The sequence below is a fragment of the Carcharodon carcharias genome, chromosome 2 (assembly GCF_017639515.1).
Source record: "Carcharodon carcharias isolate sCarCar2 chromosome 2, sCarCar2.pri, whole genome shotgun sequence".
NCBI classification, from domain to species: Eukaryota; Metazoa; Chordata; class Chondrichthyes; order Lamniformes; family Lamnidae; genus Carcharodon; species Carcharodon carcharias.
Genome location: NC_054468.1, coordinates 225,199,007 through 225,212,900, shown reverse-complemented (window position 1 = coordinate 225,212,900; position 13,894 = coordinate 225,199,007). Strand labels below are relative to the sequence as shown.

The following is a 13,894-nucleotide window of genomic DNA, read 5'->3' as shown; positions in this document are numbered from 1 at the left end:
CCCCCCACACACTCCCCAGCCCCTCCCCCCTCACACACTCCCCAGCCCCTCCCCCCCCTCACACACTCCCCAGCCCCTCCCCCCCCTCACACACTCCCCAGCCCCTCCCCCCTCACACACTCCCCAGCCCCTCCCCCTCACACACTCCCCAGCCCCTCCCCCCCCACACACTCCCCAGCCCCTCCCCCCCCACACACTCCCCAGCCCCTCCCCCCTCACACTCCCCAGCCCCTCCCCCCTCACACACTCCCCAGCCCCTCCCCCCCTCACACACTCCCCAGCCCCTCCCCCCTCACACACTCCCCAGCCCCTCCCCCCTCACACACTCCCCAGCCCCTCCCCCTCACACACTCCCAAGCCCCTCCCCCTCACACACTCCCAAGCCCCTCCCCCCCACACACTCCCCAGCCCCTCCCCCCCTCACACACTCCCCAGCCCCTCCCCCCCACACACTCCCCAGCCCCTCCCCCCCTCACACACTCCCCAGCCCCTCCCCCCTCACACACTCCCCAGCCCCTCCCCCCACACACTCCCCAGCCCCTCCCCCCACACACTCCCCAGCCCCTCCCCCCCTCACACACTCCCCAGCCCCTCCCCCCTTCACACACTCCCCAGCCCCTCCCCCCCTCACACACTCCCCAGCCCCTCCCCCCCTCACACACTCCCCAGCCCCTCCCCCCCTCACACACTCCCCAGCCCCTCCCCCCCTCACACACTCCCCAGCCCCTCCCCCCTCACACACTCCCCAGCCCCTCCCCCTCACACACTCCCCAGCCCCTCCCCCCCTCACACACTCTCGAGCCTCTCCCCCTCACACACTCTCGAGCCTCTCCCCCTCACACACTCTCGCACCCTCACTTTCCCAGCCCCTCCCCGTCACGCACTCTGTCCCTACCCCGCTCCCAGCCCACACCATATTTTCCTAGCCCCGCCCCCAAAACCCTCCATCCCCGCCCCCTGCACTTGAAGCCCCACCCACGTTCCCAGGCCCGCCCGAACCCTCCTATAGCCGCCGCCCCGCCCACTCTCAGCTCCATGGTGGCGGCGGCGGACCAATAGGAAGGCGCGGAGGGCGGGAGGCACTGGTGACCGGGAGTGACCCCGCGGAGTCTGAGGGACACCGAGAGCGAGAGACAGGGAGAAGCTCAATCACCCCGGGGAGAGGCGGTTGGCGGGGGGGTGGGTAGGGAGAGCCGTGTCCATGGAGCCGGAGCGGCTGCCGGATCGGGCGGCAGCGGGGCCGGCGGCGGAGGGGGGCGAGGAGGAGGAGGAGGAAGAAGCCGCCGCCGCTGCTGCTGCTGCTGAGCTGCGGAGACTCGGCCCATGAGCGCGACTGGAGGCGGCGGCGGCGGCGGCGGCGGCGGGGCGGTTGCTATGGATCCCCTGGAGGCCTTGTTCAGCCCCGATGTGGGAGTTGGGGCCGGGGGCCGGCGCCTGGGCCCCGGGGCCGGCTCCTTCTGGACGGCGGTGTTCGACTACGAGGCGAGCGCCGAGGACGAGCTGAGCCTGCGGCAGGGCGGCGTGCTGGAGGTGCTGTCGACGGACGCCAAGGTGTCGGGCGACGAGGGCTGGTGGACGGGCAAGATCGGCGAGCGGGTCGGCATCTTCCCGGCCAACTACGTGACCCGCCAGCCGGCCCGGACCCGGCCCCAGGCGGCCGAGCTGCCGGGACAGGCCGGGCCGGGGGCCCAGGCCGCCACCGAGATCGAGTTCAGCCAGCTGACCCTGCAGGAGATCATCGGGGTCGGCGGCTTCGGCAAGGTCTACCGGGGCACCTGGAAGGGGCAGCCGGTGGCCGTCAAGGCGGCCCGCCGGGACCCCGACGAGGAGGTGGGCGCCACGGCCGAGAGCGCCCGCCGGGAGGCCCGCCTCTTCGCCATGCTCCGGCACCGCAACATCATCGCCCTCCGCGGCGTCTGCCTGCAGGAGCCCAACCTCTGCCTGGTCATGGAGTACGCCCAGGGCGGGCCCCTCAACCGGGCCCTGGCCGGACGCCGCATCCCGCCCCGCACCCTCGTCAACTGGGCCGTGCAGATCGCCCGCGGGATGTGCTACCTTCACGCCGAGGCCATCGTGCCGATCATCCACCGGGACCTGAAATCCAGCAACAGTGAGTAGCCGAAACGGGATTTGGGGGTGGGATCGGATCCCATCCCACAGGCAGACACACCCTTGTGGTAAACTGTGGGGAAGAGGGTGTGGGGGTCCTGGGTTGTGTACACAGTGTGGTGTGGGGGGGAGGGGGTGGTGATGTGTTGTGTACACAGTGTGGTGGGGGGGTGATGTGTTATGTACACAGTGTGGTGTGGGGGGGAGGGGGTGGTGATGTGTTGTGTACACCGTGTGGTGGGGGGTGATGTGTTATGTACACAGTGTGGTGTGGGGGGGAGGGGGTGGTGATGTGTTGTGTACGCAGTGTGGTTTGGGGGGAGGGGTGGTGATGTGTTGTGTACACAGTGTGGTTGGAAGGGGTGGTGGTGATGTGTACACAGTGTGGTTGGAGGGGGTGGTGATGTGTTGTGTACACGGTGTGGTTGGAGTGGGTGGTGATGTGTTGTGTACACGGTGTGGTTGGGGGGATAGTGGTGATGTGTTGTGTGCACAGTGTGGTTGGGGGGTGTGCTGATGTGTGCACAGTGTGGTTGGGAGGGGTGCTGATGTATTGTGTACACAGTGTGGTTTGGGGGGGTGGTGGTGATGTGTTGTGTACGCAGTGTGGTTGGGGGGTTGGTGGTGATGTGTTGTGTACACAGTGCGGTTGGGGGGGGTTGGTGGTGATGTGTTGTGTACACAGTGCGGTTGGGGGGGTTGGTGGTGATGTGTTGTGTACACAGTGCGGTTGGGGGGGGTTGGTGGTGATGTGTTGTGTACACAGTGCGGTTGGGGGGGGTTGGTGGTGATGTGTTGTGTACACAGTGCGGTTGGGGGGGGTTGGTGGTGATGTGTTGTGTACACAGTGCGGTTGGGGGGGGTTGGTGGTGATGTGTTGTGTACACAGTGCGGTTGGGGGGGGGTTGGTGGTGATGTGTTGTGTACACAGTGCGGTTGGGGGGGGGTGGTGGTGATGTGTTGTGTACACAGTGCAGTGCGGGAGTCGTGGGTGGTCCTGGGTTGTGTACACAGTGTTGGGTGTTGTCCTAGGCATGTACGCAGTGTAGGAGGTCCCGGGCCGTGTACGCAGTGTAGGGGGGTCCTGGGCTGTGTACGCAGTGTAGGGAGTGAAGGGGGCGTCCTTGGCCATGTACGCAGCAAGAGGGGTCCCTTGGCTGTGCCTGCGGCACATTGAACATAAGAACCAGGAGCAGGAGTAGGCAACTCAAGCCTGCCCCGTCATTCAATACGATCATGGCTGATCTCATTTCGGCCTCAACTCCAATTTCCTGCCCTCTCCCCATAACCTTTCAACCCGTTACTGATTAAAAATCTATCTATCTCTTCCTTAAATTTATTCAGTGTCCCAGCATCCACTGCACTCTGAGGTAGTGAATTCCACAGATTTACGACCCTTTGAGAAAAGTAACTTCTCCTTATCTCTGATTTAATTCTACCACCCCTTAGCCTAAAAGTATGGCCTCTCGTTCTAGAATGCCCCACAAGGGGAAACATCTACTCCACATCAAAAACAAAAACAGAATTACCTGGAAAAACTCAGCAGGTCTGGCAGCATCGGCGGAGAAGAAAAGAGTTGACGTTTTGAGTCCTCATGACCCTTCGACAGAACTTGAGTTCGAGTCCAAGAAAGAGTTGAAATATAAGCTGGTTTAAGGTGTGTGTGGGGGGGGCGGAGAGAGAGAGAGAGAGAGAAGTGGAGGGGGTTGGTGTGGTTGTAAGGACAAACAAGCAGTGATAGAAGCAGATCATCAAAAGATGTCACCAACAATAGAACAAAAGAACACATAGGTGTTAAAGTTGGTGATATTATCTAAACGAATGTGCTAATTAAGAATGGATGGTAGGGCACTCAAGGTATAGCTCTAGTGGGGGTGGGGAGAGCATAAAAGATGTAAAAAAAAATAAATAATTTTTTTTTTTCTTTTTTTAATGGAAATAGGTTGGGAAAGGAAAATCTATATAATTTATTGGAAAAAAAAGAGAAAAGGAAGGGGGAAACAGAAAGGGGGTGGGGATGGGGGAGGGAGCTCATGACCTAAAGTTGTTGAATTCAGTGATAAAAACAAAAAAACTGCGGATGCTGGAAATCCAAAACAAAAACAGAATTACCTGGAAAACTCAGCAGGTCTGGCAGCATCGGCGGAGAAGAAAAGAGTTGACGTTTCGAGTCCTCATGACCCGTCGAAGGGTCATGAGGACTCGAAACGTCAACTCTTTTCTTCTCCGCCGATGCTGCCAGACCTGCTGAGTTTTCCAGGTAATTCTGTTTTTGTTGTTGAATTCAGTATTCAGTCCGGATGGCTGTAAAGTGCCTAGTCGGAAGATGAGGTGTTGTTCCTCCAGTTTGCGTTGGGCTTCACTGGAACAATGCAGCAAGCCAAGGACAGACATGTGGGCAAGAGAGCAGGGTGGAGTGTTAAAATGGCAAGCGACAGGGAGGTTTGGGTCATTTTTGAGGACAGACCGCAGGTGTTCTGCAAAGCTGTCGCCCAGTTTACGTTTGGTCTCCAATGTAGAGGAGACCACATTGGGAGCAACGAATGCAGTAGACTAAGTTGGGGGAAATGCAAGTGAAATGCTGCTTCACTTGAAAGGAGTGTTTGGGTCCTTGGACGGTGAGGAGAGAGAAAGTGAAGGGGCAGGTACTGCATCTTTTGCGTGGGCATGGGGTGGTGCCATAGGAGGGGGTTGAGGAGTAGTGGATGATGGAGGAGTGGACCAAGGTGTCCCGGAGGGAACGATCCCTACGGAATGCCGATAGGGGGGGGTGAAGGGAAGATGTGTTTGGTGGTGGCATCATGCTGGAGTTGGCGGAAATGGCGGAGGATGATCCTTTGAATGCGGAGGCTGGTGGGTGATAAGTGAGGACAAGGGGGACCCTATCATGTTTCTGGGAGGGAGGAGAAGGCGTGAGGGCGGATGGGCGGGAGATGGGCCAGACACGGTTGAGGGCCCTGTCAACGACCGTGGGTGGAAAACCTCGGTTAAGGAAGAAGGAGGACATGTCAGAGGAACTGTTTTTGAAGGTAGCATCATCGGAACAGATGCGACGGAGGCGAAGGAACTGAGAGAATGGGATGGAGTCCTTACAGGAAGCGGGGTGTGAGGAGCTGTAGTCGAGGTAGCTGTGGGAGTCGGTGGGTTTGTAATGGATATTGGTGGACAGTCTATCACCGGAGATTGAGACAGAGAGGTCAAGGAAGGGAAGGGAAGTGTCAGAGATGGACCACGTGAAAATGATGGAGGGGTGGAGATTGGAAGCAAAATTAATAAATTTTTCCAAGTCCCGACGAGAGCATGAAGCGGCACCGAAGTAATCATCGATGTACCGGAGAAAGAGTTGTGGAAGGGGGCCGGAGTAGGACTGGAACAAGGAATGTTCCACATACCCCATAAAGAGACAGGCATAGCTGGGGCCCATGCGGGTACCCATAGCCACACCTTTTATTTGGAGGAAGTGAGAGGAGTTGAAGGAGAAATTGTTCAGCGTGAGAACAAGTTCAGCCAGACGGAGGAGAGTAGTGGTGGATGGGGATTGTTCGGGCCTCTGTTCGAGGAAGAAGCTAAGGGCCCTCAGACCATCCTACCCTCAGACCACATCTACTTTGTCTATCCCCTTTAGCATCATATATACTTCAATTAGATGATCCTCTCATCCTTCTAAACTCTAGCGAGTATAGGCCTAAACTGCTCAATCCCTCCTCATAAGACAAGCCCCACATCCCTGGAATCAATCTAGTGAACCTCCTCTGAACGACCTCCAATGCAACTACATCCTTCCTCAAGTAAGGGGACCAAAACTGTGCACAGTACTTCAGGCGCGGTCTCACCAATGCCTTGTACAGTTGCAACAACGCTTCCCTATTTTTATACCCTATTCCTTTAGCAATAAATGCCAAAATTCCATTTGCTTTCCTTATTACCTGCTGTACCTGCATACTAGCTTTCAGTGATTCATGCACGGGGACACCCAGTTCCCTTTGCATTTGAAGCATTCTGAAGTTTCTCTCTATTTAAATAATAAGTCGCCTTTTTATTCTTCCAACCAAAAGGGATAACCTCACACTTATACACATTAAACTCCACCTGCCAAATTTTGGCCCATTCACCTAACCTGTCCATATCCATTTGTAAATTTCTTTTTTCTTCATTGCAACTTACTTTCCCACCTATTTTGGTGTCATCTGCAAATTTAGCTATAGTACCTTCTATCTCTGAATCCAAGTCATTAATATAGGTGGTAAATAGTTGGGGCCCAAGGACCGAACCTTGTGGCACCCCACTAGTTACAGCTTGCCATCCAGAAAAAGACCAAAGTGTTTGGAGTACCAAAAGACCAAAGTGCATTGGAGTACGCCCATACTTGTGCTGTGTGGTGGAGTCACATTGCTGTGCATATAGAGATTCAGCTAGGTATTTTGGGCGTATGTCAGAGCTCAAGCAGAGATTGAAAACTATAAAAGATTTTAGGAGGCTGTCAGAGCTATATTGATGGGGAGATGGAGATGTGTATGATGAGTTCGAGCTATACACATTCTTGTGGGTCAGTTCACATTGCTAATAAGAGTTTCATAACAGCAGTAACTGGATTGGAGCTTGAGGCCGTGTTATAAATGAGTTGTTCATTGAAAAAATATTGTATGCGAGGCAATATATTTTAAACAGCTGTGACACCACTTTGTGTTTTAAATGGATGGGGGTTATATATATTATGATATGGCTGTAACTGGTTTGGTGTTATGTAATGTTTAATTGGGCTAGAGCTATTTTCATCTGTAATTAAGGTAGAATGCAATAATAATAAAAACAAAAGAACTGTGGATGCTGGAAATGCAAAACAAAAACAGAATTACCTGGAAAAACTCAGCAGGGCTGGCAGCACCGGCGGAGAAGAGAAGAGTTGACGTTTCGAGTCCTCATGACCCTTCGACAGAAATTTCTGTCGAAGGGTGATGAGGACTCGAAACGTCAACTCTTTTCTAGAATGCAATAATGTTATTATTCGTTATATGCTGGTCTTTATGCTCCACATGAGCCTCCTTCCACCCCTGTTCACTTAACTTATCAAAATGCCTTTCTATTCTTTTCTTCCTCATTGATAAGTATATGTTTCCCTTAATTCACTAATGTTAATCGCCTCATCTGGCAGAGTTCTATGTTCTCATCACTTCTCTGAGCAAAGAAGTTTCTCCTGGATTCCTTTTGGAAGTATTAGTTTTAAAGCTTGTACTTATGCCTCTAGTTTTGGACTCCTCCACAAGTGGAAACATCTATATGTCTAGCCAAATGATGCCCTTTCTGAATTTTGAACAACCTTTTTTTTTCATTAGTGTTTCATTTTCGTACTGTAGTAAAAATGGCCAGAATTGGCATTGTTATAAATGGACCAGGTTTGCATAAAATGTTTGGATTGGGTCAGATTTATTTATTTATTCTTCTATGGGGCGGGGGTGTCGTTTTTACTGCCCATCTTCACTGCCCTTGCATACCACCCTCTTGAATTGTTGCAATCTATGTGGTGTAGGTACACCAACGATGATGTAGGGAGGGAGTTCCAGGATTTTGACCCAGTGACGGTGAAGGAACGACGACATAGCTCCAAGTCAGAATGGTGTGTGCCTTGGAGTGGAACTTGCAGGTGGTGGTGTTCCCATGCATCTGCTGCCCTTATCCTTCTAGGTGGTAGAGGCTGCAGGTTTGAAAGGTGCAGTCAATGGAGCCTTGTTGAGCTGCTGCAGTGCATCTTATAGATGGTGCACAATGCTGCCACTGTGTGCCGGTGATGGAGGGAGTGGATGTTGAAGGTGTTGGATGGGGTGCCAATCAAGCAGGCTGTTTTGTCCTGGGTGGTGTTGGTGGAGCTACACTCATCCAGGCAAGTGGAGAGTATTTCATCACATTCCTGACTGATGTCTTGTAGATGGTGAGCAGGATTTGGGGAATCAGGATAGAGTTACTCGCTGCAGAATTCCCAGCTTCTGACCTGCCCTTGCAGCCACAATATTGATATGGCTAGTCCAGTTCAGTTTCTGGCCAATAGTAACCCCTAGGATGTTGATAGTGGGGGATTCAGCAATGGTAGGGCCATTGAATGTCTCAGAATCACAGAATTGTTCCTGTGCAGAAGGAGGCCATTTAGCCCATTGTATCTGTATCAGCTCTCCGAATGAGCAATTCACCTAGTGCCATTCTCCTGCCTTCTCTCCGTAACCCTGCACATTCTTTCTTCTCAGATAACAGTCTAATTCCCTTTTTGAATGCCTCGATTGAACCTGCCTCCACCATATTCTCAGGCTGTTCATTGCAGAACTTAACTTTTTTTTCCCCAGAGTGAATGGTTTTTTTCTCACTTCGCTTTTGCTTCTTTTGCCAGTTAAGAACATAAGAACTAGGAGCAGGAGTAGGCAATTCAGCCCCTTGAGCCTGCCCCGCCATTCAATACGATTATGGCTGATCTCATTTCGGCTTCAACTCCAATTTCCTGCCCTCTCCCCATAACCTTTCAATCCTTTACTAATTAAAAATCTGCCTATCTCCTCCTTAAATTTCTTCAACATCCCGACATCCACTGCACTCTGAGGCAGTGAATTCCACAGATTTATGACCCTTTGAGAAAAGTAATTTCTTCTCATCTCTGATTTAAATCTGCCACCCCTGAGCCTAATACCAAGGCCTCTCGTTCTAGAATGCCCCACAAGGGGAAACATCCGCTCCACGTCCACTTTGTCTGTCCCCTTTAGCATCTTATATACCTCAATTAGATCTCCTCTCATCCTTCTAAATTCTTGCAAGCATAGGCCTAAACTGCTCAATCTCTCCTCATAAGACAAGCCCTGGATCCCTGGAATCAATCTAGTGAACCTCCCCTGAACCACCTCCAATGCAACTACATCCTTCCTCAAGTAAGGGGACCAAAACTGTGCACAGTACTTCAGGCGTAGTCTCACCAATGCCTTGTACAGTTGCAACAACACTTTCCTATTTTTATACTCTATTCCTTTAGCCTTCCTTATTACTTGCTGTACCTGCATACTAGCTTTCAGCGATTCAATGAGGACACCCAGATCCCTCTGCATTGAAGCATTCTGAAATTTCTCTCTATTTAAATAAAAAGTCGCCTTTTTATTCTTCCGACCAAAATGGATAACCTCACACTTATCGACGTTAAACTCCATCTGCCAAACTTTGGCCCATTCACCTAACCTGTCCATATCCATTTGTAAATTTCTTATTTCTTCATTGCAACTTACTTTCCCACCTATTTTGGTGTCATCTGCAAATTTAGCCAAAGTACCTTTTATCCCTGAATCCAAGTCATTAATATAAATTGTAAATAGTTGGGGCCCAAGGACCAAACCCTGTGGCACCCCACTAGTTACAGCTTGCCATCCAGAAAAAGACCAAAGTGTTTGGAGTACCAAAAGACCAAAGCGCATTGGAGTGCACTCATACTTGTGCTGTGTGGTGGAGTCACATTGCTGTGCATATAGAGATTCAGCTAGGTATTTTGGGTGTATGTCAGAGCTCAGGCAGAAATTGAGAACTATAAAAGAGTTAGGGGGCTAATATAATTACCCCTAACTCCATGTGATCTTGTCTTGTGTATTAATCTTTTGTGCGGCACCTTTTCAAAGGCCTTCTGGAAGTCCAGATTTACTGCATCTACAGGATCCCCATTATCCACTTTGTTTGTCACTTCTTTACTTTACTCCCCTCGTTCGCGATCCTTTCCCGAGTGGCAATAGTTTCTCCCTATCGACTCTCTCCAACCCCCTCATGATTTCGAACATGTCTATCAAATCTCCTCTCAGCCCTCTCTTAAAGGAGAACAATCCCAACTTCTCCAATCTATCTACGTTTCTCAAATTCTTTATCCCTGGAACCATTCTCATGAATCTTCACTCTCTCCAATGCCTTCACATCCTTCCCAAATTGCAACACCCAGAACTGGACACGCTATCACCCGACATGTCCCTCCTTGTGATGGTGAATTGGATAGTGAATATTCATTGTTTTCTGTTTGGATGATCTTGACTGCTAATCAAACAATCATTTTCTTCCCATCACCATAAATGTTCATGACTAAAACAAGATTTAAGCAATTTTTCAAATGCTCCTATGATATTTCTCCTGGGCTTTGGCCACTGCAGTGTCCAGGAGATTAATCTTTAATCCTGGAGGGTTGATGACCTCTCCCACACCTGAGAACAAATAACAATTTTTAAAAAAAAGAAACTGTCCACCATGAACAGAATCACAGAATTTTAATGGCACAGCAGGAGGCCATTTGGCCCATCGTGTCTGCACCAGCTCTCCAACTGAGCATTATGACCTAGTGCCATTGCCTGCCTTTTCCCCTTACCCTTGCGTATTGTTTCTATTCAAATAATTATCTAATGCCCTTTTGAGTGCCTCAGTTGAACCTGCCTCCATCACACTTCTAGGCAGCGCATTCCAGACCTGAACCACTCGTGTGAAAATGTTTTTTTCTCATGTCACATTTGCTTCTTTTGCAAGCCACTTTAAATCTGTGCCCTCTCGTTCTGGATCCTTTTATGAGCAGGTACAGCTTTTCCCTATCTACTCTGCCCAACCCCCTCATGATTTTGAACATCTCTATCAAATCTCCTCTTGGCCTCCTTCTCTCCAAGGAGAACATATCCTTCTCATAACACAGCTCCGAGAACTGTACACAAAACTCCAGCTGAGATCTGACAAGCGTCTTATAAAATTCAGCATAACCTCCCTGCTCTTGTACTCTATATCCCTATTAATAAAGCCCAGGATACTATATGCTTTATTAACTGCTCTCTCGACCTGTCCTGCCATCTTCAAAGACCTATGCACATTTACACCCAGATCTTTCTGCTCCCGCACCCCCTTCAAAATTTCACCCCTTATTTTATACTGTCAGTCCATGTTCTTCCTACCAAAATGCATCACTTCACTTTTTCGCATTGAACTTCATCTGCCACCTATCTGCCCACTTGACCAACTTGTCTATGTTCCCTCAAAGTTTCACACCATCCTCCTCGCAGTTCACAATACTCCCAAGCTTCATATCATCCGCAAACTTTGAAATTGTCTCATGCACATCAAGATCTAGATCATTAATATATATCAGGAAAAGCAAGGGCCCCAAGACCGACCCCTGGGCAATTCCACCACAAACCTTCCTCCAGCCCGAAAAATATCTATTGACCCATTATTCTCTGCTTCCTATTTTTCAGCTAATTTTGTATCCATGTTGCTACTGTCCCTTTTATTCCATGAGCAATAACTTTTCTCACAAGCTCATAAATTGAAGGAGAACAAGAGAGAGAGGCTTCGCCAAAAATACTCGTGTGTCTTTGGACCCCTTTTAAATAACGGTTACACTTTGTTAAGGGCAAGGGTTGATATTTGGATTCTCTCTTGTTGGAGATGGTCATTGCCTGGCACTTGTATGGTGCAAATGTTACTTGCCGTTTATCAGCCCAAGCCTGAATGTTGTCCAGGTCTTGCAGCACATGGGCACGGACTGCCTCAATATCTGAAGAGTCACGAATGGTGCTGAACATGCCCACTTCTGACCTTATGAGGGAAGGCTATTGATGAAGTGGCTGAAGATGGTTGGACCTGGGACACTATCCTGAGGAACTCCTGCAGTGATGTCCTGAGACTGAGATGCTTGACCACCAACAACCACAACCACTTCATTTACAGCTGATAAGATTCCAACCAGTGGAGAGTTTCCCCCCTGATTTCCATTGACTCCAGTTTTGTTTGGGCTCCTGGGTGCCACACTAAAATGTGGCCTTGATGTCAAGTTCAGATCTTTCGTCCATGTGTGAACTAAGGCTGTAATGAGGCCAAGAGCTGGGTGGCCCTGGTGGAACCCAAACTGAGCATCAGTGAGCAGGGTGTTTGAGTGAATGCTGCTTGATAGCAATGTCAACGAACCCTTCCATCACTTTTCCGATGATCGAGAGTAGACTGATGGGGCAGTAATTGGCCAGATTGGATTTGTCCTGCTTTTTGTGCATAGGACATAACTGGGCAATTTTCCGCATAGCTGGGTAGCTTTGGAGCACAAGTCTTAGTATTATTGCCAGAATATTATCAGGGCCCATAGCCTTTGCAATATCTGGTGTCTTCAGCCATTTGTTAATATCATGTGGAGTGAATTGAATTGGCTGAAGACTGTCATTTGTGTGGCTGGGGAGTGCAGAAGGTGGCTGAGATGGATCACCCACTCGGCAGTCCTGGCTGACGATTGCTGCATTGAAATTCAGTTTGAGAAATATTTGAGTTATTTTTATCATAAAAACTTGGCGCAGCTTTACATATAATTAGTGGATCTCATGGGTGTTCTCACTTCTTGTTCTTTGTATCTTAGTCATTCAGTCAGCCTGATCTGTTTATTGACTGAGCATATTTGTTTTCTCAATGATATATGTTTGTGTATTCTCTGTTGTTTAATATCTGCTTGAATTGTCTGTGTATCTATGTCTGATGTGTGTGTGCTGATCTTGTTTCCATCAAATCTTTCTGCCTGTCTCATTTCTTTATTCTTGTCCCACATCAACTCCTGGGTGAAACAACCTTTCTTCCTATTAAAATTGGACAGACTGAAGTCACTGACTCAGTCCTAGCACAAACTCCTGTCTGTAGCCACCAAATCCATCCTTGTTCTGTGGACACAGTCTTGGGCTGAACTAGGCAGCTTGCAACTTTGTCTTATTTGATCCTGAGCTGAGCTTCTGATCCTATATCCTCTCCGAGATTGTCTACCTCACCTCTGTGCCACTGCTGGCCTGCGCCCCTGCCCCAGCCATCTGTTGCTGAAACCCTCATCCATACTCATTACCTCTGAACTCAAATATTTCATTGCTCTCCTGACTAGTCTCCCATCTTTGACCACCCGACAACTTGAACTCATCTAATACCGTGCTATCTATATTTTGCTCACACCAAACCCTATTTATCCATCACCCCTGTGTGTTCTGACCTAGATTGGCTCCTTGTACCCAAACCCTTCAATTTAAAAATTCTTATTCATGTATTGACATCCCTTGGTGGCCTCGCCCCTTTCCACCTGCAGTAAGCTATGATGCTGAGAGATTTGTGTTTCTCTAACTCTAGCCCTTGTCCACCCCTCCCATTTCCTGCACCCCACCATTGGGAGCCTTGCCTTCAGCTGACTAGACACTCAGTTCCTAAATCCCTTCCTAAATCTCGGCGCATCTCCACTTCTTCCCTTTTTAAGACATTCCTTAAAACTTGCATCTTTGACCTAGTTTTTGGTCACCTCTTCCAATGTTTACTCTTCTAATGTTTTCTTCTTCAGCTCAGGATTACACTCCCATGACTTGGAACATTTTACTACATTAAAGGGATTATATAAATGCAACTTATTGTTGGTCTGATTTAAAGGTGTTGAGGCCTTTCCCCGATTTTCCTGTGAATCAATGAGTTCTGTAATCCATCTGCCTTTGTCCAGAATTGTTTATTTACTGATTTGTTTCTGCTGTAACCTGTGCGTTGATTCTCCTTTTAGTTGTCAATGTCTGTGTATCTCTGCGCCTTGGTGCATTGCTTCCCACTGCTGTGATTTTGTTGCTGGGATCTCTGCCTTCCCATTGCATTATTTTATCATGTGTCTGGCACAATTTTTGCCGAATTCTGATTCCTGCCAAATATTTATAAATGGGGCAAGTTGGTAGCAACATTGACTTTTCGTGAGGAAGGCAGGCAGTGGGGAAATATTTATAAATATTTGGCGTGCATGGTCCTATCATGA

General features: G+C 49.6%; 1 protein-coding gene across 3 annotated transcripts in view; it reads left to right on the top strand.

The window, feature by feature from the left end:
* Positions 1-1,333: 1,333 nt before the first annotated feature.
* The window catches only part of LOC121292635 (mitogen-activated protein kinase kinase kinase 21-like), a 94,812-nt gene continuing 82,251 nt past the window's right edge, over positions 1,334-13,894 (top strand). For all 3 annotated transcript variants that reach the window (XM_041214879.1, XM_041214887.1, XM_041214870.1), the window contains exon 1: positions 1,334-2,110. In XM_041214879.1, the coding sequence (XP_041070813.1) occupies positions 1,375-2,110 (736 nt within the window). In that variant the 5' untranslated portion in view covers positions 1,334-1,374. The remainder of the gene's footprint in view (positions 2,111-13,894) is intronic.